Source organism: Mastigoproctus giganteus, chromosome 14, assembly GCF_048544385.1.
Source record: "Mastigoproctus giganteus isolate SK-2022 chromosome 14, ASM4854438v1, whole genome shotgun sequence".
Taxonomy (NCBI): domain Eukaryota; kingdom Metazoa; phylum Arthropoda; class Arachnida; order Uropygi; family Thelyphonidae; genus Mastigoproctus; species Mastigoproctus giganteus.
This window is the reverse complement of record NC_143588.1, coordinates 71,976,394-72,003,286: the sequence shown is the minus strand read 5'-3', so window position 1 is coordinate 72,003,286 and position 26,893 is coordinate 71,976,394. Positions and strand designations below refer to the sequence as shown.

Genomic DNA, 26,893 nt, shown 5'->3' with positions numbered 1-26,893 from the left:
TCAGGATCATTTGGATCGAATTGAAATTCTCAAGGATACTCAGCATGGTTTTGTAAAGGGAAAATCATGTTTAACAAATCTGGTTCGCTATTTCGAAAGGGTCACTCACGAGCTGGATTTAGGGAATAATTTCAACATTGTTTATTTAGATTTCAGCAAAGCTTTTGACTCAGTCCCACATGAGCGGTTGCTTTATAAGCTGGAATCCCTGGGAAAATCCTTAGATGGATAGAAGGATGGCTTCAGGGCAGGAGGCAGAGGGTTGTGATAAATGGCTATTCCTCAGATTGGGTTGATGTAAGAAGTGGGGTTCCCCAAGGATCAGTATTAGGACCACTGTTGTTTTTAATTTTCATAAACGACATTGATGAAGGGATAGAGGGCGTGATGTCTAAATTTGCAGATGATGTTAGAGTAGTTAATGAACACTGTCAAGCTGAGCTTCTTCAGAGAGACCTAGATAGACTTCAGGAATGGTCAGAAAAATGGCAGCTGTGCTTTAATCCAACAAAGTGTAAGGTATTACACCTGGGAAACAGCAATCCCAAAAAAAACTTATTCACTTGGTGGAGTTCAACTAAACCCAGTACTGGAGGAAAGGGACTTGGGTGTTACGATACGGTCAGACGTGAAATTCTGTGAGCATTGTAAACAGGTTGCAAGGAAGGCCCATGGTGTCCTATCGAACTTTTGCAAGTAGAGATAGGGACGTGATAATCCCATTATATAAGGCTTATGTTAGACCACACTTGGAATACTGTGTTCAAGTATGGAGACCGCACCTAAAGAAAGACATCGAGCTTCTTAAAAGGGTGCAAAGAAGGGTAACTCACCTGGTGAGATCGGCAAAAGGGCGTCCTTATGAAGAAAGACTTCGAATATGTGGGTTGCAGAGTTTGGAAACTAGACACCTTAGAGGAGATTTGATTGAGGTGTTTAAGGCTCTGAGAGGCAGTAAAATGAATGAGGACAAAATTTTCAAGATTATAAATGATGCTAGAACTAGGGGACATAAATTCAAGTTACGGGGGAAATGTTTAGATTGGACTGCAGGAAGTTTTATTTTAGCCAGCGAGTTATAAATTACTGGAATAAGTTGCCTTCATGGGTGGTAGAGGCCGACAGTTTGGGGAAATTCAAAGGTCATCTGGATAGTACTTTCGGGTAAGGGAAGCACATAGGATGATAGGTTTAATTTCCTTTTTATTTTATTTATTTATTATTATTTAGTTATTTTAATCATTGTTTTGTTCGGATTTTTTTTTTTTTGGCTGGTGCAGCATAAGCCATAGGCTTTCTTGCACCATGCGGCCGTTACTAATACTAATAGGGGCAGGAGACCCCAGCACTCGAGATTATCTTACGATTGTCTCCTACCATACCACATGGTTTGGTCAGATTTCTGGAGGTCACAATCATAAAGCAATTAGCAGTCCCCTGTTTATTGGGCTTTTCTGTTATTGCTTTGATCATATAAAAAAAATGAATTTTCTCTTCATTCCTATTTTTTAAGCTTCGTTACTCTGTTCTCACTTGCGAGTAGTATCGTGTTACTTGCGATTTGTGTGTGTCGTGTTCTTTGTTATTGATTGCTTATCTTTTTTTACTGTTATAAATTTTAAACCTCACCCACAAATGCCAGTGAACAGAAATGTCAACTAGTTAGTATGTACATATTAATTAAGCTATGCACGTAAGTGTAATTTTATTTTTATTTATTTATTATTATTAGCCATATGGTATAAAGAAGCCTGAGGCTTATGCTGCACCAGCCAAAAAAAAAATTCCTGAGTTACCCTGAGAGAGAGTAGAAAGGAATTGCCAAGAATGATGACATCCAGCTCAGGACCCTGGGTTTGCCAAGCCCATACTCACCAGATGCGAGCCCCAGGGGTTTGCTAACCTGTGGAAAATATTCTTCTGATTTTCACGGTATCGTTTAATTTTTTTTAATTGGTAATGTAATGAAGTCTAAATTTGTACTTAGTACAATATATCTTTACTTTTATAGTCTGTGGATAATGTTCCTCCTATTTTTTTCTGCTAATTAAAATCACTGTTTAATAGAATTAAACTTTAATTCATGACTGGCACTTACTCCATGTCGTATAGTGAATGGTATTTTACTATAGTGAGTCCATTGTAGCTTGATTTGATCGTAAAGCTGTATTTTTAACTACGTGAAACCTTGCATAATTGGGGCAGCCACGTAATCGGACCAAAATGCATTAGTCCCGATGTGTCCCAAATAACTGGAATCTACTGTTTATATATATATATATATATATTAAAAAAAAAAAAAAACCCTGAACACCTAGATCACTGTTATAACAAAACCAACCATGAAATACAGTAAATCTCACAGTCTTACTTGTTTTGGTGTAAAAACAGAACAAGTAAACTTTCAGAGTATTTAAATCCAGCAATGATAGGAGCAGAAATGTGTGAAATTAGTCTTTATATCTTCTTATGCAATCTAATACTGGAATAATGCCATTATCTTACATACAACTGTTTTTCTTTTTCAGTTACTGCTAGTTTAGTAAAAATGTACATTTAGTATAAAAAAAAAGTTATGTAGACGAAGTAACAGTTTATGTAAGTTGACAGTGACAAAGGACATCATGAATTGGTTCAAAATTTATTTTTATTTTATGTTGTAATAATGTTTCTTCCAGTATGAACTTTCCTCATGATCTTTTTTTTTTATCTTCTAAGAATTCAAGCATCAGCAGCATCCATTATAAAAAGAAAACTTAATCACTAACAAGGAGGTAGCCCTTTCATTCAATAACAAGTATGCAGATTTGAAATTTACTTGGTTTTTGTATTAATGCAATGGCACCTAAAGAGAAAAATATGGACTACCTATTAAATTTCTTCTAATAATATCTTTGTACACCACTTTACCCTCAGTGTGCAGAAACAGTACTGCACTGTCAATGTTGCATATAATAGGTTTTTGAACTGTTACTACAAAATTATATACTAAAAGTGATAAATAGCAAATTCAATTAAACTTTAAATTTTTTTATGTATACTGTGTAAAGTTTCCACACAAGACAAATCCCAACTAAATATTGTGACCTAATATGCAACTGGCTAACATTTTTAGTAGATGCAACTTTACAGTAACCTATTTTTACAAACTTCATTTGCAATTGTTTTTTTTTTTTTTTTTTTTTCAGCCCATGCTTTTATGAAGAGTTCTCATGGTAATCTTAATATTGCCATGGAGCATATCTAGAATAGTTTGGACTGGTTCCCTATGAGACAAATGGACTTGAACAATTTATATTAAAAAAAGTTAATATAAACAATTTCTAGCAATTTTACACTGATGTCACATGTAAAATTATTAAAATATTGTGTTTTAAATAATATTACTGGAATGTTGTCCTAGTTCCTGAAAATTGGGAATTTGGTTTGTCCCTTTAAAAATGAATATTATTATGGGCACAAAGTAATTGCTATTTTATACAAAGAAGAAAAAAAATTGCTAAATGGGAACTTAAAAATCAGTTTTCTTTTGTATTTTAATTATCCTTACCTTCTTTAACCAGGCAGCATTTGCATGGAATGTGACTCCCTTCAAATATATGTTGCAAATTAATCTTTAAAAATATGAAGTTTTTTTCCTACCTTACTAAATGTTTTGGAAATGAAAAATTTTTACTTGGAATTATAAATTCAAAGAACCTGCCAGATGGCACATAACTATTTACTTTTTCATTATTCTTAACATGTTGGTTTGTTTTCAGCATCTTGTAAAGAACACATTACATACACATTTATTTTGAAATTAGTGCAATGGCTGGCATGTGGATGCATCTGCTAAAGAAAGCAAAGAATTTCTCTTAGTTTCATGTGTAATTGTCATAAACAGTTTTTCTCCATTATTTTTTAAAAAATTTGTTTTGATTACCCTAGCCAACACAATAGCAATTTTATGCATAGATTTCGAAAATCTACCATGATGTCAGTTATTAAATATAGGAGGAGTTACGTTTTACCAAAATATGCCAATTTTGCATAATCTAGCCAGTATGTATGACATTCTGATTTATTTTAACCTATATAAGCTAATTCTCTTAATTTTAGCAATCGATTCTGGCCTCTGTTTTCTTGTGATAAACATAATCAGACTTCTACCTACGGTTCTTAGGTTCAAATTCCGATGCAACAATTTGCAATTTGAAGATAACGCACAGCGTTTTTGGTAAGGATTTTTGTAGGCTGTGCCAAGGTTTTCTAAGTATTAACTGATCATGACATGTCAGGGTTGTAACTCTATCCTCCACACATAAATAGCCCTTCGAGATTAGGAAGGTGCAATCCTTGTAAAAAAAATTTGAAATATTTTGCAAAGATATTATTGGACTTCTGAAAGAACTAGATGTCATGCATAAGTCAGATGAATGCCGTTTATTCATATATGCCTCAAAATCAAGTTTAAAAGCAGTTTTGCTTCATAACAGCAATGAATTTCCATCAGTTCCTGTGTTTCATTTAGTTGGACTTAGTCATGAAAGCCGTCTAAGGTTCTACATGCTATAAAATATCAGGATTATGGTTGGAACATATGCAGTGTTATTAAGGTTATTGGTTTGCAGGGGGGGGTCCACAAAATGTTTGTTTTTCATAGGACCCCAAATTAGGAAACTCCTGAAAGATGCTGTTTGAAACCCAGTTAAAGGAGGTTCAATTTGCAGCTTGGTGATCATTTAAGGCAATAGTACATGGTTTTTTTTGGTAACAGGAAAGAAGAAAACTATGATATGTTGGTGTATAATTTACTAGAGTTACAAAAGCATGGGCTGTCAAATGTTGAAAATTCATTTTTTTCTATTCCCATCTCGAATTTTTCCCAAAAAATCTGGGAGATGGGAGTGACGAACAAGGGGTGCAGTTTCGTCAAAATATTTCCACAATGGAAAAGTGGTACCAAGGTTGCTGGGAAAGTAATGATGGGGGATTACTTCTGGTTCCTTGTGAGGGAAAGTAAGCAGGAATACAAGACACTTAGTAACAAACATTTTTAAGCACATTTATAGGTATGCTGATTATATATTATTGAAATACAGTAACCCCCCCCACTATTCGTGGTATCTGTATTTGCGGTTTCGCGATCGCCGATTTAACCTAAAAAAATGTGAATTTTAAAGTGCCGTGAATATTTTCCACCATAAAAAAAACATGGGCGTGGCTAAAATTCTTTCCTGGTCAAAACAGCGCTCGGTGAGTGTGAGAGGGGAGTGACGAACAAGGGGTGCAGTTTCGTCAAAATATTTCCACAATGGAAAAGTGGTACCAAGGTTGCTGGGAAAGTAATGATGGGGGATTACTTCTGGTTCCTTGTGAGGGAAAGTAAGCAGGAATACAAGACACTTAGTAACAAACATTTTTAAGCACATTTATAGGTATGCTGATTATATATTATTGAAATACAGTAACCCCCCCCACTATTCGTGGTATCTGTATTTGCGGTTTCGCGATCGCCGATTTAACCTAAAAAAATGTGAATTTTAAAGTGCCGTGAATATTTTCCACCATAAAAAAAACATGGGCGTGGCTAAAATTCTTTCCTGGTCAAAACAGCGCTCGGTGGGTGGGGGAAGAGGGGTGACAAAATCGGGAGCGTGGATGTTTCTCGCTAATCCTTGTTCAGTATGTGTTATGTGCTTGTCATGGAAGATTTCATCATTTGCTTTTAATTTATATGCTTATAAATTGAATAAATTTATCAATTTATAAATTGATATGCTTACAAAAATGATAAATCTACCGTTTTGCAGTGTAAACAGACTTGAGTGTGTTAACAGAAGAAAGTGACTTTATTGTGGACAAGTTCTTTCTAACCCCTACAAAAATAGGGCTACGAATAACAAGAGAAATGTGAAAATATCAAAGAAGCTGATGACATTAGCAAATAAAATTGAGTTATTAGACAAAATTTCTAATGATCAAAGTGTCTCCTCAGTGGCAAAACATTATAAAATCAATGAGTCAACGGTACGATCAATCAAAAAATCGGAAAAAAAAATCCGCCGTAGTGTCCGTGAAAATGCGCTGATTGCTTCAAAAATTTGCTCTGTAACTTGTGATGTTAAATTAGAAAAGGCTTTAAATCTGTGGATAGAAGACCGAACTCAAAATAAAATTCCGTTAAGTTCACTCATCATTCGTGAAAAGACAAAACTCCTTTATCAACACTTTAGCGAAACTGGTGATAGCACTGGTGGGATAAGTTTTTTTAGATAGCAAAGACACTGGTTTGAAATTTCTAATAAATATTACATTTAATATTAAATTGTTTCTTATTTTCATTTAGATGCCATATGCTTGCATTTCACTATGTACTGTCTATGTACATAGTCATATTATGAAGGTACATATAATACATACATAGACAAAATTTTTGACTAGTTTTTCTGATATATTTCATACTTTGGAACGGAAAAAAAAAAAAGTAATAAATAATTGTACCACAAACAGAATTTAAAAAAAAAAACTTCCAGTAATAAAAATAAAGTTGGGCACCTATCAGGTTTTACATGACCTTATTTGTAACAAACTGTGGAATACTGCTGACAGATTAATCGTGTAAGGATAATTAAGCTGATTTAAGTTATGACAACATAAAGAAGCTCAGAAGAAAGTTAAAATATAACTTTTTTCTTTTAATGTTTTGAATAATTGATCCCATATTTCAACAAAAGTAGTTTATAGAAATATTTTTAAAATATTGACACTTTTTTTCAGTATCATTAAAAATTGTTCTACACTATTCTCCCTTCCCCTCATTCACACTGAGGATCAGTAAATAAAAATAATACAAAAGTGTTGTTGCGATAAAATATTGCATTTCATTCAAAACAAGTTCTAATAAATGTACTATTTCATTAGAATCACACTGAAAGCTTGGCATAAAATATACTGGGTAGGTTAATATGAAAACACTTGCTACAACCAAAGAAAAAATTAAATTATACCCATTGTGACTGAAAATAATATAAAATGTATACTGTTTTCTTACAAATGAATTTTTCTATTTACTAAATTTAAGATAGCATAAAGATGCCTATTAAAACAATTTCAAAGTCTAATTTAAAAAAAAAATGCATTTTATTAAAATAAGTTAAGACCCTCAACTTTCTACTTATTTAAGGAGTAGTTGATTTAATCTACAAATCACCACTTATAGATTACAGAGGAAGTTAATTTCTTGCAATTAAATTACTAAAAGGGGGGGGGAGTACTGATTTGTTAATAAAAAAACAATTCAGTACAATTTTAAAGCATTAATTTTAAAATGATAAATTTCATTTAAAAACATTTAGCAACTAAATGCTTCGTTACAAATCAGATCAATAATACTATTACCACAAGTGCAACAAAATGTAATAGCAATTTATGAATTAACATCATTTTCTTTTGCTCACAGCATCTACAAAAATTTTTCTATAAGCTTCAACAGCTGCTTCTAATTTCTTCACTTCTTCCCGTAAAGTTTCATTTTCCTTTTCTAAAACAGTTGCTCTACCTGCCATTTCTTTCTCTCTTTCCTTCCGTGACATTCTTGAACGACGAGATGCAATGTTGTTCTTCTGCCTCATTTCAAGGTACTTATGATTCCTTGCTCCATCTTCTTTCATCTTTGGGACCTTGCATTTTATTTCATCTTCACTTTCTTCGGATATGCTACTAGATTTGTGCAGTTCATTTTTCACACTATTACTATCAGTCTGTAAATCTGAAGTGTTATACAAGCAAGAATCTTCCACCTGAAAGAGAAGTGAGTGGGCTTTGGAGACTTGATTATCTACATTTTCCTGAGGAAGGATTACTGTGCTATTTTCTTCTGAGGTCTGATTATCCTTTAAAAAAAAATAATAATTTTTAGTTTCAGGGGGAAAAAAAAGTATATAATGTAGTGTCAAAGTGATATTAAAACGAAGGGATTCTTCAAACTAAATTTGGGAAAGTAACAACAAAAAAGGCACTTATGAATGTTGAAACTGGTTTATGTCTTATGAAAAAGAAAGGATAAAAAAAGCAACTATATTCCCAAAATATTAAGAGATCAACAAGGCTTTCATGAATGAAAGGAAGAAATATGTTTCAATACTCGATCTAATTATCAGCAGCAATTCTTCATGCATTAAGAATCTGCAGATAAAAGATCAACTGGGTAGCAGTGATCAGTGTACTGATGTGCAATTTACTTTAGACCAGTGGTCTCCAGAGTGAGGTGTGTGAATGATCCATGGGGTGATTTGGTAAGCAAAACGAGCAGTGCAATCCTTCCATTTGGATCCTATGCGAGGTGACTTTCTCTGCAATGACTATTATTAAAACCATGTTTAGAAATAAACTTGAAGATCTGGTTCAGTTCCAAGTTAAGTAGCTGTGTCCCAAAATATGAAACCAAACATGGCAATAATGAAAAATATTCAAGCGCATTGTTCCCACTAAAAAATGCTGTTGGTTTGAGTTTTCCACTTTGTACTTTAATTTCGTTTTGTATTTTTGCATCAAATTAGATTGTGATCTTTTCAAATTATATGCGAGTCTAGATATAATGCATACCATGTAAATAATTTATAAATAAAACAAATAGCATTACATTACATTTACTACACTTGTTACGTTAATGATTTCTTATCATTTTGTACTTGAGCTTCAATTTAATTTTGTTTTGTATTTTTTTTTTTATTTGTAATCTTTTAAAATTATATGTGATTTTAGAAATGCCTTCCATGTAAAAGATTTATAAATAAAAAATATATATATATTAAACTTATATATTTAATTTTTTATTCCAGGATGCGCGCTAGTCCTTTTAAGTAAAAAAAGGGTGTGTGACCAAAAAATTTTGGAGACCACTGCTTTAAATAACTACTGTTGTACTTTACTTTACTTAAGACAACTACTGTTAAGGGTAAAGGGAAAGGCTTTTGCAAGGGTGTCTACAGTAGTCACAGACAGCTTTTAAATTATATAGAGGAACCATCTGATGATGTTACCAACAGTATATTCTAAATGAGAAGCAATCATAGGAGCTACTAGGTTTTTCATACCACCTAAGAAATACCATTCCAAGCTTAGACATAAGTAGATGTCAGATGAACAGATTTGGGGCAGAGAAGAAAAATGCATGGGATGCATATAAATTATCAGGTGATACAAGAAACCTGTGGTAGAAATAAGCTAGTCTGTAACCGAGTCACAAAGGAGGTTAGGCAAACTAAGAGAAGTCTATAGCAAAGAAAAGCAGCAGACTCCTTTACTTATTAACAGTAGACGAAAGGGGTTGAATCACATTGATCCACTAGAAATCAATGGCTTAACTATTGATGATCTGCTCAGGTTGCTGACAAACTTAATAGGTATTTTGTATCTACATTCAAGCATGAGGAGTTTGTTAGGGAGGGGGTTACAAAATCTAACGGGGAGATAGATGATTTTATGATAACCTAGAGGAAAGTGGAAGAGAAACTGTTGAAGCCTAATGCAACAAAAAGGTGGATAATAGAGCCAATTATATTAAGGGATGCAGCAGAGGAGGCAAGTAAAGCCTTAGCCATAATTATGGGAGCATCTATGGATTGGTGATGTGCCAGCATATCACCAATTCATGACCAATCTGATTGGAGACCATGATGCAGGAGCAAAGGAACTGGATGAAAAAAATAATTTTGATATATACTTGGATTTCAGATTCTGTTACACATAAAAGATTGCTCTACAAATTGGAGCAAAATGACATTAAGGGCAAGTTATTTCTTTGGGTAAATGGATGGTTGTGTGGAGAAAGCAGTATGCTTATTAATGGACAGTGCTCTTCATGGATGGATTAATTTTATTAGCAGAGCCCCCAGGGTTCAGTGCTGGACCCATTGTTGTTTTCTATATTCATTAATGAGGTATATCAGGCTTAACAGCTACCTCTGTAGCCAAAATGGTCAGGAGAGGGAGTGCAATAGCACATGTTCTTTGAGTATACTGGGGTTCAAGCCCCTGACTGCTGAACACGGTCGATCTGCTAACCCACACTGGACCATCATGGCAGATTACAATCCATTTCCTTCAACATGAATTGTTGAGGAGGCTACCATACTGCAGTGGATTGATAACGGCTGCAATTTAGCTTTTATATATCTAACAGAATGAAAACAAGTGAAAGAAAGGTTTGTAACAAACCACTACAGAAGACAGCATTCGAACCCCCCCACTAGTTAACTAAATCAAGAGAATAAATCAGCTGTAAAAGCTGCTATTGTCTAATATGACCTTTTTTGTACTGATAACTCATAACAACAACAAAAAAAAAAAAAAAGAAAAGAAAAGAAAGGTTGAAAATTGTGAGACCATCAACACAAAGAAGGACCTGCAGAGACAATTTGGCAGTTACTTATGAACCACTCAAAGTAAATATCAACTCCCAAAAAGTTTTTTGAATAATTAAATTTAGTTGGAAAATCTCAATAAGCAAAATATTCTATAAGCTCTGTCAGACATTTTAGTCTCTTACATCACTTGTTTAGAAATAATTTTCTCCATCTTTACAGTTTGTTGGCAATTCTTTTACAACAGCAATCAATTCAGTACAGAATCACATCATTATGCTAATTCCTCATGTAATACCATCCCATACGTTCATCTTCAGAATATACTTTGCTAAAGAAGGCTCATAGGGTAGTAGAATTTTTTTTTTTTTTTTTTTTCCAGTGGTGGCTTGCACTTGTTAACAGTAGAGACTTTTAACAGAGACAGGATACACTTCAATTGGTAGGGTGCATCAAAAATATTTGATTAATGCTATTCAGGCAGTGTTGAGTGCTTTAGGAAAAGTAGTAGTTTGGTGGAAGGGGTAACAAACTAATAACATTGCCCAAAATGATTTTTACCTCCACTGATATAGCAGATGTTTGCAGTCAATTTTGATGTGTGGATTCCAACAATATTTTTAAATTATCAAATCACATCACAATTTCTACATATACAGCTCCAAGTTAGGGGAGTAGAGATAACATCAATCTATTGTACAAATCACAATGTTTGCACATGCCCACACATAGCAGTAATGTTGGAGAGGGTTAACATGTTTAGACTTTTCTGCTCCCTCCCACCTCTCTTTCAGTAATGGAAAGATTTATAATGAGAGTATGTGTACAGCTTATCTGCATATCTATTACATACTGTTCATTTCTTGTTTTGCTTAGCATTGTATTGTTAAAATTTATAATTTCTGATGTGCGTGTGTGCGAATTGTCTACAACAAAAACTAAGAGGAAGAAAATCTACAGTATTACTAAACTATGCTTTGTACTTTGGTTACAAGATTGGTGATCAGGACAAAGCTTGGTCTCCACATATGGTGCTGTATTACCTGCACTACAAATCTGAGAATGTGGCTAAATGGGAAAAATAAAAGTATGCCTTTTGCTGTTCCCATGGTGCAGTGAAAAATCACGCATCCACATTGACAATTGATTTCTGCATAACAAAAATATCAGAAATGTCCAGAAAAAGCAAGTGCAGCATAACATACCTGCAGTAAGGCCTGTTCCACATAATGAACACCTGTCAATACCAGATCCTTCCTTTAACCCAATATCATGGGTTAAAGGAAGCAGTAATGAATATAGTGAGGGCTCTTGTATTGCAGACTTTGCTGGATCATCCATTTCAACAGATTTGGACTATCAACCAGAAAATTATAATGCAATGCATTTAAACAAAAAGGGTTGAATGACTACATGATTTAAACTTATCTAAAGAGTAAGCACAACTCCTTGGTTCTAGGTTATAACAGTTGTAGTTACTTAAAGCAGAAACAAATTACAGTATATAGGAATACCTCGATTAGCACGGCTTCAAACAGCACGGGTTTCACCATAACACAGTTTTCAATTAAGTTTAAGTTGAAAATTTACTGTACATATTAAAACTCATTCAATAGCCTAGACACATGTATTCTACATATATGCTGCAGTGCCAACAGCTCCCCTCAGGCAGTCAGCGGCAACAACGTTCAGTATTCTCAATTCCATCCTGCCATGACAACATGATAGCTTTCAAACTTTTCATTTCACAATTTATTTTTCATCCCTTTAAATACGATCAAAAATAATATTTGCATCTTGGCTAGAAATCACTGCCAACAACACGAGTTCTGTTTGGCAGCATGTTTTGTCCCATTTTGCAAATGATTTCAGTGGTTTTGAATCGCAAATTCAGACAACTGCCGAAGACATTGTGAAGATCGGAAAAGACTTGGGATTCGAAACTTTGAACACTGTCAATGTATGCGACTGCACTGATTCACATGCAACTGGCTTAGATGATGCACCTCTCCTTGAAATTGATAATCAAACTGCATATGAAGAAGAGGAAAACAATTCTGAAGTGGATAACACTGAAATGGCACGAAAAGAAAGTTTTGGGGGGGGGGAGTTCGACATAGCCTGCGAGATTATGAATGGAGATCCAGATGTTGAATGTAGCATCAAGATACCGCAAATTTTACAAGATGGGATTTGATGCTACAAAGATGTGTACGCCAAGAAAAGAGACTTCTTCACCAGACTTTATTATTGAGATACCTAAATAAAAAGCTTTTTTTCTCATCTTTCAATGATGTTACCTTTTTATTAATAATATTTTTATAATTTAATTTCAAATTCTTTAAACTGGCTATCATGCTGAAATTGTGTATAGATTTATAATTTATTTATACTGTTTCTGTGGTAAGCATTCAATTTAAACCAACATGGAACAGTTTCGGTACCAATTATCAGTGCTATGCAGGGTATTGCTGTATATCGAATACAAAGTGTTTTTAAAATATTTTGTTATGGAACACAGCATGTATTTCTATAAAGATGTTAATGTTCTTCTGAACAAACTGAGCACTGAACACAGTCCTAATGAATATATCATATATTTACTGATGACCTAGATGAATAGCATATATTTACTGATGACCTAAATCCTGAGTACAATAAAGTACCAGGACTTTGCTTGGAATACCTGTGGTGATTCTAAGATAACTGGATTAATAACGGGCACTTGGGGAAAGTATCACAAAATACTATTGTTTTTTTATGTTTGTGGGACAGTCACACAACAGAAAAACATGTTACTATGCAGTGTTGGGAAAGAAGGAATTTTTACCAGGGTGAGCTACTACAAAATATGTTCCACTGATCGAACTAAAAAAGAATTAATGAAGAATTCTTTTAAAGCTCTGGATAAAGAAGAAAGTAGATTCTGCTTCCTAGAGCATGTTTTCTCAATTTAGCAGATGCAAAACTGAAAGAAGGAATTTTCATTGGGCCTCTCAAAGATGATGTATTAGAAACAAAGCTAAAGGATACTGAACTAGAAGCTCGGCAATTTTTTAAAGCAGTTATCCAAGGATTTTTTTTTTTTGAAAGAAAGATAATTATGAAATCTCTTGACTGCAATGTTATAAAGATACATGTTGCCAAATGTCTTTAAAAATTCATTTTCTTCATTCCCATCAGTTTTCCCTTCAAAATCTTTGGAGATTTAAGTGATGAGCAAAGAGAATGCTTTCATCAGAACATATCCACAGTGGGAAAGTGGTACAGTATAACCTCATTAATTCAATATCAGATTATTCAAAATGCTATTGTTATTGTTATTTGGTTTTTAGGAGCATTAGCAACTAAGGCCATATTGCTCCAGGAATATGTGGTGGTCATTCCCTTGACCTTTCCGCATCGTCCGTATTTGGTGGTGACGGGCTCGAACCCCGGTCTAATCAAGAAGCGTGTGCTACGCACTGCTGCTCCTTCCCACCTGGCTACGGAGGCGCAATTCAAAATGCAACAATTTTCAAAGTCACTACTGTTCCCATACCAGTATGGATTGTTTGAAATATGTCTACAATGAAATTTGAAATCTGAATCGTGTCTAGCAACTTGTGAACACGTGTACAATTCAAAAGGACTTAAATCCCTGCAAGCAAAAATCATAATGAAAATCTGCTATCATTATACAGTATATGGCATCTTTAAATTTTATTCAGTTCCCTAAAAGCTGCATGTGAAATCATAGAGAATTTGCCTGAAATGTCACTTGCATTATGGGTGCACATATAATCCAACTGGTTTAATTGCAAAGAGGGGAAAAAATAAAAATAAATAAATATAAATAAAATAAATAATAAATATAAACAAAATAAATAAAAAATAAAAACAAAACATGCAATTTTCCAACAGGTTTTGTGCATCTTCGTGTGTGTGTGTGTGTGTGTGTGTGTGTGTGTGTGTGTGTGTGTGTGTGTGTGTGTGTGTGTGTGTGCGCGCGCGCGCGCGCTCAATTTGAAAAGAATGTAATAAATGAACTTCAGATGAGGAGGGGGGAAATTTGACCATTGGAGGGTTTAAAAAAAAATAAATATTTCTTCTTAAGGAATTCACAGCAAGGTGTGTGAAATCTTTTTCAATTTCTTGCACTTAATAACAAAGATTGCCAAGATTAGTTTTTGCCACCATAACATTCGTGAAACATGATATATACGAAACTGTACATTGAAACAAGCATCGTGTTGTTTATTATGCATAATTACACATACCTTCTAAAAGAGAGATTACCCATATTTTGAGATATAATTTGATGTTTAATACTTTGCAATCCATGCAAAAAAAAAAAAAAAAGGGCGACGCTTATCTCTTCTAGCACTACCACTCATTCAGTAAACTTCATAACATAGTACTCAGCTACTCTTGCTAATTACAGCTACATATGCCAATTATACTGTGCTTGCACAAACCACTAACTAGTTTGATGTTACTGTAGAGCAGCTGAGCAAGTAAAGAGAACCGATGTGGGTAGGTAGAGTTTAAAATGGTACGTTTAATTAGTCATAAAATTTTAACTTAGTTGTGCAGAATTATTTATTTATTTATTTTTTTTTGTGTATTTTTTTAATTATGTGTCTGATGAATGGCGGCACCTGGAACGTCAGTTCAAATCTGACGTGGTGATAGAGGATATGCCTGTAGGTAGAAAAAGAGAACTAAACATGAAAAACCATTTCAGGTTAAATTAGGGATTCAAACCAAAGGAAATTTTGTGTTGAGTTTCTTTAAAAATGGGGGAACCATTTTAGAGATAGATAACCTGAAATAGTTAACCACTCAACTGTTTGCAAGAAAAGGAATTATACAGAAAATTACAATCTTAAACAAATAGTTATAAAAACATGTTTGCATCAAAAAAAATTATAAAAAAATTAACAAAATTATGCAGATACAAAATATATACATTATTATATTACAATTTAGAAAGGGGAGGGATTAACCATTAAAGTTAATAAATGTTCAGTCCAACAATAAATGTCTAATCAGTTCAAAACATGAACAGGTGTTCACATATTAAAGTTTACAAGGTAGTTATTATCCATGAGATTTCATAACGTTCAATTTGTGATTAAAATCAAATAACCAATGAAGAATTTCATCGTAATAAATATGGGGCAAACAGTTGAGATGAATGTTACAGCTTATACAATTTGTGCTACCAAGCTGATAGCAACGTGTAGGCTTTTGGATACTTAAAATTAAGAATTTAACAGATTTAGGGTAAAATCTTGGTGAAATTCTAAGAGAATTTGGGAACTGAATGAATTTAAGAAAGTTAAGTATAGGATTAAGCAAAATCGATAAATGAAAAATAGGTTTATAATTCTGACAATAATTGTCTTTTAAGAAAGTGTGAGAAATTCTGACATTACTGAAAGAAAATAGGAGAGGAAATGAAGACAGATTCCTGACCGGGGAGTAACGGGACCAGTGAAGGACAGTAACTGAACGAAATTCATTGTAAATAGGGCAAAAGAAAAGAATGTGGGTAGAATCTGACAGAAGTGCAAAGACAAAGTGCAGGATTCGAAAGATGGAGATAGGCAAGCTTAAAATTTAAGGAACCTTGTCCTGTTAAAAGAAAGCTAGAAAACTTGCTGGGGAAAAACCACTCAAAAGTAGTTTTATTAACAAATGTAACTTGTGGAATAAATAATTTTGTAATTAAACCTTTTTGGGAATCAGACCAGCAAAGCTGGCAACAGTCATGAAGAATTTTTAAAAATTCTTTGTTTTTCTTGTTTAGGACCAGAAGACACATTATTTTGAGTTCCAATGAATTCTGCAGGGAGGCCTTTATGAATGAAGTAAAGAAGTCCACAGTAAGTTAAATATAAGTCTAAAGGTAGTGAATCAGACAGAACTTGTAAGGTAGAGATAGTACAATAAGTCTCGTTTCTGTTGCCATTACAACTTGTTGTGCAGCCGACAAACTGTATGACTCACTACAATTGCAGAAAAACATCTTCGCAGTGTCCAATTACATGTATTGTTTGTGCACACGAGTAACTCGCTTTTATGAAAGGAATAATTACAAATTTATCTACGTGTTCTAACTAGTACTAGGAGGGAACTGCGCTGAAACAAACGATGCTTGGACCGAACTGTAAATCAATTTAGTGCATCTAAACCAGGCTGCACAGCATAAATGGTAACTGGTAAAAAAACAGCTTTGTATAGAGTATGCAAAATCTTATGGTTCAGATCTTAGTCCTGACAGGAAATGCAAACGATTGGAAAGACAAAAATTTTCCCACTTTGTCAGACATGTTTCAGATGGGGAAGAAAGGCAAGGCAATTATCAATCAGTAATCCAAGGAATTTTGTGGTAGTCACAAAGGGGAGAGATTTACAATTAATTTTTATAAGAGGAGGACAAGTTGGAGAAAGGGTGCCTTTGAAGACCATCACACAAGTTTTGCCACGAGAAATAGTTTTTTAAAGTGTTAACCAATCAAAAAGTTGTTGACGAACAGAATTCATGTTTTCTACTAGTGAATGGCGAGAATTTTCATAAAAAAAAACAAACTAAATCGTTCGTTTATGCAACTCATGAATAATTTGGGAAAACCTTTAACAACCACTGGTTGAGAACAGGATTCCAAAACAAGGATCCAAGAATAGACCATTGCAGACATCCAGGTGAGACTGTGTGAAAATATGATGTAACTTAACAGATCAATCTGAAAAATAATTCCTAATAAGACTGTATAGATTAGCAGGCAGTTTAGAGTTCTAAGACAGTTGAGAGCACTCTCTCACCAAAGAGGCACCCTCCAAGTCAATAAAAATTGCCAGGACATATTTAGAAGATGATTCATTAATTAGATTCAGAAGAGTAACAAGGGCATCTTCAAGACCAACTCCAGAAAGAAAACCACACTGATTATTAGAATAGCTGTCCATGTCCCAAAGCAAAGCCAGGATTCTATATGAGATCAAACGTTCTGGGACCTTACCAAAATTAGATAAAGCGATAGGTCTGTAAGACTGGGGAAAATTAGGAGACTTGCTAGGTTTCTACAGAATTCTTAAGATGGCAGATTTCCAGGAATTTGGGAAACAGACCACTGTAGACATCATATAAATTTAGAAGAACATTTGGACAGCAGAATGAAGTTTTATTGAAAACTCCCCTTCAATAAGGTCTTTGCCAGGACACTGATTAGGTTTAATCCTGGCGATGGCAGAAGATAATTTGACAGGTAAAAGGAGTAAAACCGAAGGAAGTGAAATACAGCCACTCCCCGACTTACCCAAGTCAGAATTTCACTAAATGCTTATGCAGCACTCGCAAATTTGATTGAAGCAAAAACGAAATTTCGGCGAACATGTAAATAGAATTATTTATTCAATTTTTTTTTATCTCACACACAGGAAAAATTATAAAATTACAAAAAGAGAGAGGAGACAGGCATAATGTCAGCAAGTTTCACCTTTTGAGCATCGTTGCCAGAACTCTCCAGCTGATAAGCACATTACTGCAGAAGTTGAGGGCTGTGGAGATTTAGAAGGGGTTTTTACCCAACATCACAATATTTCTCTGCATCTGCAGAATCGGCATTGGTGACTTCACTCAATACTTTAATGTTTTGGAAACCAGCACAATGCTTGAACCTATTAAACCACCAGTTGCTTGCCACAAACTTGGCTTCAGGTTCACGTTACTATCCTTAATATCTTCATAAATACTTCTTGCTTTTGCTTGAAAGCCCATTGGACTCAGGGGCACTTGCTTCTGAATCTGATTTTCCATCTTCAATATAGCACCTGAATGCCGTTTTGTGATTACTGTTGATCTTAAATGTGTTGATCCTTTAACATGTTCTTTTATATGTGCACTGTCCCTTAAAAAAAGTATTCACTATTGACGCAGCAAGACCTAATTTCGTGCAACAGATGACAAACTTTGTTCTGCATCGTACTTCCTAATTAATCATCTTCATTTCTAAATCATTTTTGTTTCGTTTCCTAACGCTGCCAGCACTTACACTTTCCATTGGCCCCTTAACCATTATATTAAGTAAATAGGAATGAAGAAAAGATTCTGAAAATTTGTTTTTATATGAGTGAAGATTTCAGTAAAGGGGAACTCATTTCACCATAATACTATAACGTAGAAACCCACAGAATTCCAGTTATTGGTATTATCACAAATTCAATAAGACTGAGTTTACTACCCGTTTATAATAGATTGTGCTAACAGAAAAGCCCAATAAACCGGAAAGTGCAAAAATTGTTTTTGTTTTATAGTAGTGACCTCCAGAAATGTGTTTTAGAAAAATATCACAAAGGCATTCAAAATTGATTCTTATAATGGAACATATGATAACAATGAAAGTGTAGTGCAATTTCCATTATAAAAATGACCTATTAGAGAGATAAATAGCTTAGATATATAGTGAAAATTTCTTCAACTTGCATGAAAGTTGGAACAAATTACCAAAAAAAAAAAAAAAAAAACCAAGTGTTATTGGGTTCACATTACAATGTTTTCCCAATACCTCCATTTAGTATTAGTAACGGCCGCATGGTGCAAGAAAGCCTATGGCTTATGCTGCACCAGCCAAAAAAAAAAAAAAAAAAACCCAAACAAAACAATGATAAAAATAAATAAAATAACTAAATAATAATAATAATTAATAAATAAATAAAATATAAATAAAAAGGAAATTAAACCTATCATCCTATGCACTTCCCTTACCCGAAAGTACTATCCAGATGACCTTTGAATTTCCCCAAACTGTCGGCCTCTACCACCCATGAAGGCAACTTATTCCAGTAATTTATAACTCTCTGGCTAAAATAAAACTTCCTGCAGTCCAATCTAAACATTCCCCCCCCCCCGTAACTTGAATTTATGTCCCCTAGTTCTAGCATCATTTATAATCTTGAAAATTTTGTCCTCATTCATTTTACTGATGCCTCCCAGAGCCTTAAACACCTCAATCAAATCTCCTCTAAGGTGTCTAGTTTCCAAACTCTGCAACCCACATATTCGAAGTCTTTCTTCATAAGGGCGCCCTTTTGCCAATCTCACCAGGCGAGTTACCCTTTCACAAGAAGCTCGATGTCTTTCTTTAGGTGCGGTCTTCATACTTGAACACAGTATTCCAAGTGTGGTCTAACATAAGCCTTATATAATGGAATTATCAAGTCCCTATCTCTACTTGCAAAAGTTCGATAGATCATCGATAGGATAGGACACCATGGGCCTTCCTTGCAACCTGTTTACAATGCTCACAGAATTTCATGTCTGACCGTATCGTAATACAAAAGTCCCTTTCCTCCAGTACTGGGTTTAGTTGAACTCCACCAAGTGAATAAGTTTTTTTGGGATTACTGTTTCCCAGGTGTAATACCTTACACTTTGTTGGATTAAAGCACAGCTGCCATTTTTCTGACCATTCCTGAAGTCTATCTAGGTCTCTCTGAAGAAGCTCAGCTTGACAGTGATCATTAACTACTCTACCAATTTTAACATCATCTGCAAATTTAGACATCACGCCCTTCATCAATGTCGTTTATGAAAATTAAAAACAACAGTGGTCCTAATACTGATCCTTGGGGAACCCCACTTCTTACATCAACCCAATCTGAGGAATAGCCATTTATCACAACCCTCTGCCTCCTGCCCTGAAGCCATCCTTCTATCCATCTAAAGATTTTCCCAGTGATTCCAACCTGTTCCAGCTTATAAAGCAACCGCTCATGTGGGACTGAGTCAAAAGCTTTGCTGAAATCTAAATAAACAATATCGAAATCATTCCCTAAATCCAGCTCGTGAGTGACCCTTTCGAAATAGCGAACCAGATTTGTTAAACATGATTTTTCCTTTACAAAACCATGCTGAGTATCCTTGAGAATTTCAATTCGATCCAAATGATCCTGAATTCCACCCTTGATCATTGCCTCCATGATTTTCTCTACTACCGAAGTCAGACTGACAGGTCGATAATTTTCAACTTCACTTTTAGAGCCACCCTTATGTATGGGAGATACATTTGCACTTTTCCAATCCAAGGGAATCTCCCCAGAGTCTAGTGATGCTCGCATAATTAGCCTCAATGGTTCAGTGCACTCGCTTGCCGCCTCTCTTAACATTATAGGGTATATTCCATCAACTCCAGGAGCCTTACTGGTCTGTAGGCTCGAAAGTTTTTTCATTAAATAATCTTGCGAAATTTCAATATCATTAATTACATATTTTTTAACTTCGCTCCCACAATTTCCCATTGCCACAAAAGGCTTTTCATTTGTAAATATTGATGCAAAATAACTGTTGAGTTCATCTGCAACGGCAGCTGGTGTATTTATTACTATCCCCTTTCCCTTACGTAAAGGTCCGATTTGGTTTGTCCTGCTCTTCTTGGCATTTATATATGTGAAGAATTCTTTATCCCCCCCTCTTTGCTCTGTTTGCTAGTGATTTCTCATAAACTGCCTTTGCCCGTCGAACCTTTTCTGTGGCTCTATTACAGATCATCTTGTAGCTGTTATAGGCTTCAGTACTTTTTATTGCTCTGTAACCTTTTCATGCCACCTTTTTCTGCTCAAGTAATGCGGCAACTTCACTATTCATCCAACTTGGAACCCTTCTCGTGGAGTATTTTTTTTAATGGTATATACGTTGGGGTATACGCATTCAGGGCATCTGTGATTAATGTTTTAAAAGCGTACCACAGTTCAATTGTATTCATTCTCTGTGCGATATCTACCCAGTTAATAGAGGCCATGTAGTACCTTAAGGCATCGTAATTTCCTTTTCTGAAATTAAAACCCATTCCTTTGCCTTTTACTTCTGCTACCTCTCTTGTCATCATCCACCGTAGAACTCCGTGATCACTTCCTGCTACTGGTTCCTCTACTGTCAGCCCTGTTATGTCATCTGATTCATGTGTGATGATGAGGTCTAGGATATTCTTTTCTCTAGTACTTTCCGACATGTTGATACAAATAACAGTCATCTAGTTGATTTAAAAATTTTGTTCCCCATGTCGAGTTTCCTTCCCATTTACTCCAATCAATGAGAGGCAAATTTAAATCACCCATAATAAGGCATTGACGCTTACTTGTCCATTCCATCCCATTTGCATGTAGAGGCTTTTGTCATAATCTTCACAATCACCTGGTCTGTAGATTACTCCTACTCGCATTATACCTTTGTTTCCAACTATCTCACACAATACAGACTCTATACTAGCATGTGAAATGTCTGAATCCGGGAAAGCTATCGTCGCACTCAGGCTGCTTCTGATAAGAAGCATTACCCCACCACCCCTTCTATCTAACCTTTCCTTCCTAAATACATTATACAAGCCGTACTGAAACTCATCATCCCCAATTTCCGGGTGGCACCATGTCTCTGTAAGCCCTATTATGTCCGCGTTACTTGTTTTGACCAGCAGTTCGAATTCGCTCATTTTATTGACGACACTTCTAACGTTACTGTATAAACAATTAAGATTTACTGTTCTTGTATATTTAACAACCCTAACACAACCCTTGAAGTTTTTTAGGCTCTCTTCCCTGATATTAGCTACCCGCTCACGTGAAACGTCTTTTCCCCCAGAACATCTAGATAATACGTCCAGTTGGGGTAACAGATAAGAACTCTTAAGGTATGTGCCAAGAGTTACATTGACCAATATTATCAGATAAACGCGTGTCAGTATTACCCACATCCCCCCTAACTAGCAGTTTCCCCTGAACCTTTAAGGTATCTTCAATAATACTGGCAAAAACTTTTGCACCACCTTTGTTTAAGTGTATCCCGTCTCTACAAAACAAATTCCTTCTACCTACAAGTGTGGGCCATGCTGATAGAAATTTACCCCCTAAAGCCTTGCAGATTCCTTCACAAGGCTCTTAACATATGATCCTTCCTATCGTGTCTGGGCAAAATTGCAGACACAGACATTATGGCCTAGCTCGCGACATTTCCTCGGCATGGTCCTGTATTTTTCCAACAAATCGCAGATCGTGTACATTTAATATCATTTGTCCCCACATAAATAATAATATTTTCTTTACCCCCTTTAAAATCTGACAATCTGTTGGTGACATCATCAATAGTTGCTCCCGGCAGACATACCCTGGTTCTGCTCCACCTATCTTTATTACAAAAAATATTCCCCGTTTCCCTGACAATGGAGTCTCCTAATAAAACAATGTCCTTTTTAACCAGAGTAGTTTGCACTTGGTTTTTCTGTTTTGAGGCTCGAATCGTGTGTGCATCACTTGGTAGATTGCTGGAGTTTTTTTTTAAAGTTTGTACCAGCTGGCAAAAACGCGTAAAGTTGAATTTCCGCAAGTTGAGTATTACTTACTCTTTTTTTTTATGTGAACCCCACACACGAGAGGTATTAGAACCTATAGTACTTAGTACCGTGCTTGAGTTGAAGGTTGAGAAGACAAAAGAAGATATTTGTTGACATTGGACTTGAACTTCTGTAGATTATAATTTTCAGGAAATACGTATGAAGAAAGGTTGTTCCAGAAAACGGCAGTTGAATGAATAAATGAGGAAGATGAAAAGTTGGTTCTGTGGGTTTGAAGTTGACAGTAAATGGATTTTGGCTAGTGGGCGGCAAATGTTCGGACTGTTTTGAAAGAGAGAGCGGAATTATAAGCCAATTCAGAAGAACAGTGCCCATGGAAGTATCTGTAGAAGAGGCATGCAGCAGAAACAGGGCGTCTATGAGAAAGCGAGTGGAGAGACTCTGTTAGAGATGAATCATTAATTAACCTAACTGCCCTCTTCTGAATGGAATCAAGAAGCCTGAGAGAGGTTTTGGGCCACCACCCCAGATGTGGGAACAATATTCCATGCAAGGCGGATTTGCGATTTATACAGAGTGAGCAGCTGTTTGGAAGAAAAGTAACGCCAAGGAGCGAAAGAGAAAACCAAGTTTTTTAGATGCAGAGGAAGCAATATTTGCAATGTGCTTGTGCCAAGAGAGATTAGAAGTCAGGGTAATCCCCAAAAGAGATATATCATTTTGCCTAGAAATCGGAGTGTCACTAAAGATAAGCATAGGAGCAGAAGAATCCTTTTTGCGAGATATAAGACAAGACTGAGTTTTAGAAGAGTTGAAATCAACCAAGTTTCTTTACCCCACTGCAGAATTACCTGAAGATTGGCATTTAAGGAATTGGTAGCAGATTTTCGAGAAGTTGAAGCTGATTGAGCAGGACAAGGTTCTCAAAATGGAAAGTTGAATGCAATGTGCTTCATCGGCAAAACTATGGATAGGATTTCCAGTCAATGGAAGAAGGTCATTGATATACAAAGAGGAAAGAATGGGGAAAGAACTGAACCTTGGGGGGCACTGGCATTAGTGGAGAAGTTAGAAGACAGAGATCCATCTACCATCACCCTCAGTGAGTGATCAGAGAGAAAACTGATAACCCATTACTAAAAACAGTTGGCAAACATAAGATGAAGCTTGTTTAGAAGACCTTTATGCCAAACACGATCGAAAGCCTTTGACATGTCAAGAGCAACTACTTGTGTTTTACCGAACCTTTCCATTGAATTAGTCCATAAATGGGTAACATAAGCAGAATATCACCAGTGATCGACACTGACGGAATCCATACTGGCGATCGTTGATCAGACGGAAGGTTTCTAGGTAGTTTAAGAGTTGGCGGTTAATTGATTTCTCCATTACTTTAGAAAGAGTAGAAGTAATTGCAATGGGACGATAATTGGATGGGAGGGATTTGTCACCCTTAAAAGGGTGGCCTGGATATGAGCAAATTTCCAAGCAGAAGGAAAAACACCTTTGGAATAAGAAAGTGAAAAAAGGCGGCAAAGGATAGGAGTAAGTTCAGGAGCACAGGTTTTGAGAACATGTGGAGAAATACCATCAGGACCTGGAGCTTTCTTAGCATCAAGATTCATCAAAATCCTTCTGATATCCTTTTGACAGAAGACCACAGGAGGCATTGAATGGAGTGTGTTGGAATGGTGGTGGTGTTTTACCAAGACTCATTAATACATTGGACTGGAAGAAAAATGGGATGCTAGCAGGTCAGCTTTATCCTTGGCCGAAGTGACAACAGAACCATCTGGTTTGGACAGAGGTGGGAGCAGAGATGGACTTAAGCTGGGGAGTGGCTGTAATTAAAATAAAAGTGATTGAATATCTTATGACAGGGCAAATCTAAAAAGGGATCATCAAATAAGAAGAGAGCATCAAGAATTAAAATGTCCAAGAAAGAGATTCAGCATTATTACTTCTTTTTTTTTTTTTTTTTTCTTGGTATGTGTAAATTAAGTCTCCATTTACGGAAGAGTAACCATGAAACTGCATAAGGACCTTTTCAATACTACTTTGCAAGCCAAGTTAAAGGACAAAACGTAAACTTACATGTTCAATTTGAACTGTTCTAAACATCCTGAAAATTAGGTTTTTTTTTTGCAGTATTCATTATTTTGTTTTAGTATGTAGTTTTGTGTAATATTTTTCCATATACACAGCTAACCTTTTCAGTAAATAGGACACTTATTTGCATGCAAAAAGGGAGAAAAAAAATAGATTTCATTTAATTTAGCTTTTCTGGGTATCTCTCTCTTGAAGATTTTGTATACAATTATATATAATAAATAAAATAGCATTTCTTGTTATGCGATGCAGAAGATAATTCGACAGGTAAAAGGAGTAAAAACCGAGGAAGTAAAATACAACCACTCCATGGCCTGTACATGTCAAACTGTATAACAGCAGCAATAAATGAACTCTGCAAACTTATTATCAATCTCAATGTAACACAGGTGCCAGCCAACAACTTTAATACCCACATTAAAAGTGAAGTGCATTACAGCCAAAAAAATTTTCCATTTTCCCCGGTTTTTTTTAACATAAATACACTTTACTTAGCAAATAAATACTTTACTTACTAATATTTTATGAGTATACAGATTAAAAGACAAAGCATAAAGGTTATATCATTCCCTTTATATTCTACTGATACACAATGCCATTATGGACTTACATTTTACACATCCATTCTGAAATAGTTGTGTAATTTAGTTTGCCAGAACTGATGACAGGCATATTTTTAAGTATTCCTAATAGTCATCAGGTGCAATACATGAAGACATTTCACTACCACTCTGATGTCCTAACCATGCCATCGACCTCATTAATATTTTAAAAACGCTTTAATTTCTGATGATTTTTTTTTCTTTCTTACACAAGTCATCCACATTATCCTCTCAGTCATTGCCTATGTCGGCGGCGCTTCTGTTCATCGATTGTCTTCCGACTGTTCACAGAGGTTGACTAGCATTACCATCATTGGTGTGAACTACCATACATTCTCCAAAGATAAACTACCAAGTAACTACCTTTGAACAGAGACAACCCCCAAAAGACAAAAGGTTTTCGTATACTTCTGGACTTGACTCTCACGGATGTGACCAATAAGACAATCTCCTAGATAAAGACTGACACCGGCATGCCATTTGATGTCAACTGCTTTTCTTGGCCAACTAGCATTCCGAACCGGGTACCCTAACTTGGTTCACTTTAATCCTCCCCTGGTAGGGAGAGGGAAGGGGATGGGTTTCTGTCTCCTCCCCCTCCCTGCCACCCACTTTTTTCTCCTGGTGGGGCCAGTCCCCACTGACCTTTCTGGGTTGCCTTCCTTATCTGTCCCCCCTTCCTCAGTCTTCACCCCTACTCTAACTGAATATGCATTTTATTTTATTTTTTTACTTTATTTTTATTATTACTATTTTTTTTTATTTATTATTATTTTTTTTTAATTTATTTTTTATTTCATTTTTGATCATTTTTATTTTTTTTTTTTTAGGCCCTTGCCACAAATCTTAGGAAATTAGGTGACAAGGCTGCCAGAGTACTTACTTCTAATACGATCTCTCTATGCCTGATCTGCCTCCTCGGGGTAAGTGTGGGCAATGGGGGGGTCCCACTAGGGGCCCAACGGCTAAAAGGTCAGAGGAACAACACATGACACTACACAACATAAACACATACCTTACACTTTTTAAAATCTCTGGCCTTCACAGTGTTCTGTTTCACAGAGAACACAACACGGAGATGGGGGAAACCTCTGGGGCCGTTACACAATGAACACTTTAACACTTCTTCAGTGTTTTAATTTCTTCCGTGCTCAAGTAATGTGAAACTAGAGCTTCTGCAGCCACTTCAATCCAAGCAGCGAAGTCATTTATTTTATTATTTTTTTTTAATAAAAACCCCAAATATGACAGTATTAGAACCTATAGTACTTAGTACTGTGCTTGAGTTGGGTTGAGAGATGAAAGAAGATATTTGTTTGACAATAGACTTGAACTTCTGTAGACTGTAATTTTCAGGAAATACGTATGAAGGAAGGTTGTTCTAGAAAACGCAGTTGAATGAATAAAAGAGGAAGATGAAAAGTTTGTTCTGTGAGTTTGAAGTTGAACAGTAAATGGATGTTGGCAGCATGTGTTCAGACTGTTTTGAAAGAGAGAGCGGGAA

At 35.4% G+C, this 26,893-nt stretch overlaps 1 protein-coding gene across 1 annotated transcript in view; it reads right to left on the bottom strand.

Annotated features, from left to right (window-relative positions):
• Positions 1-7,157: 7,157 nt before the first annotated feature.
• Positions 7,158-26,893, bottom strand: part of LOC150075233 (uncharacterized) — a 53,785-nt gene continuing 34,049 nt past the window's right edge. The window contains exon 5 of the mRNA XM_090389261.1: positions 7,158-7,877. Within this exon, the coding sequence (XP_090245387.1) occupies positions 7,425-7,877 (453 nt within the window). The 3' untranslated portion in view covers positions 7,158-7,424. The remainder of the gene's footprint in view (positions 7,878-26,893) is intronic.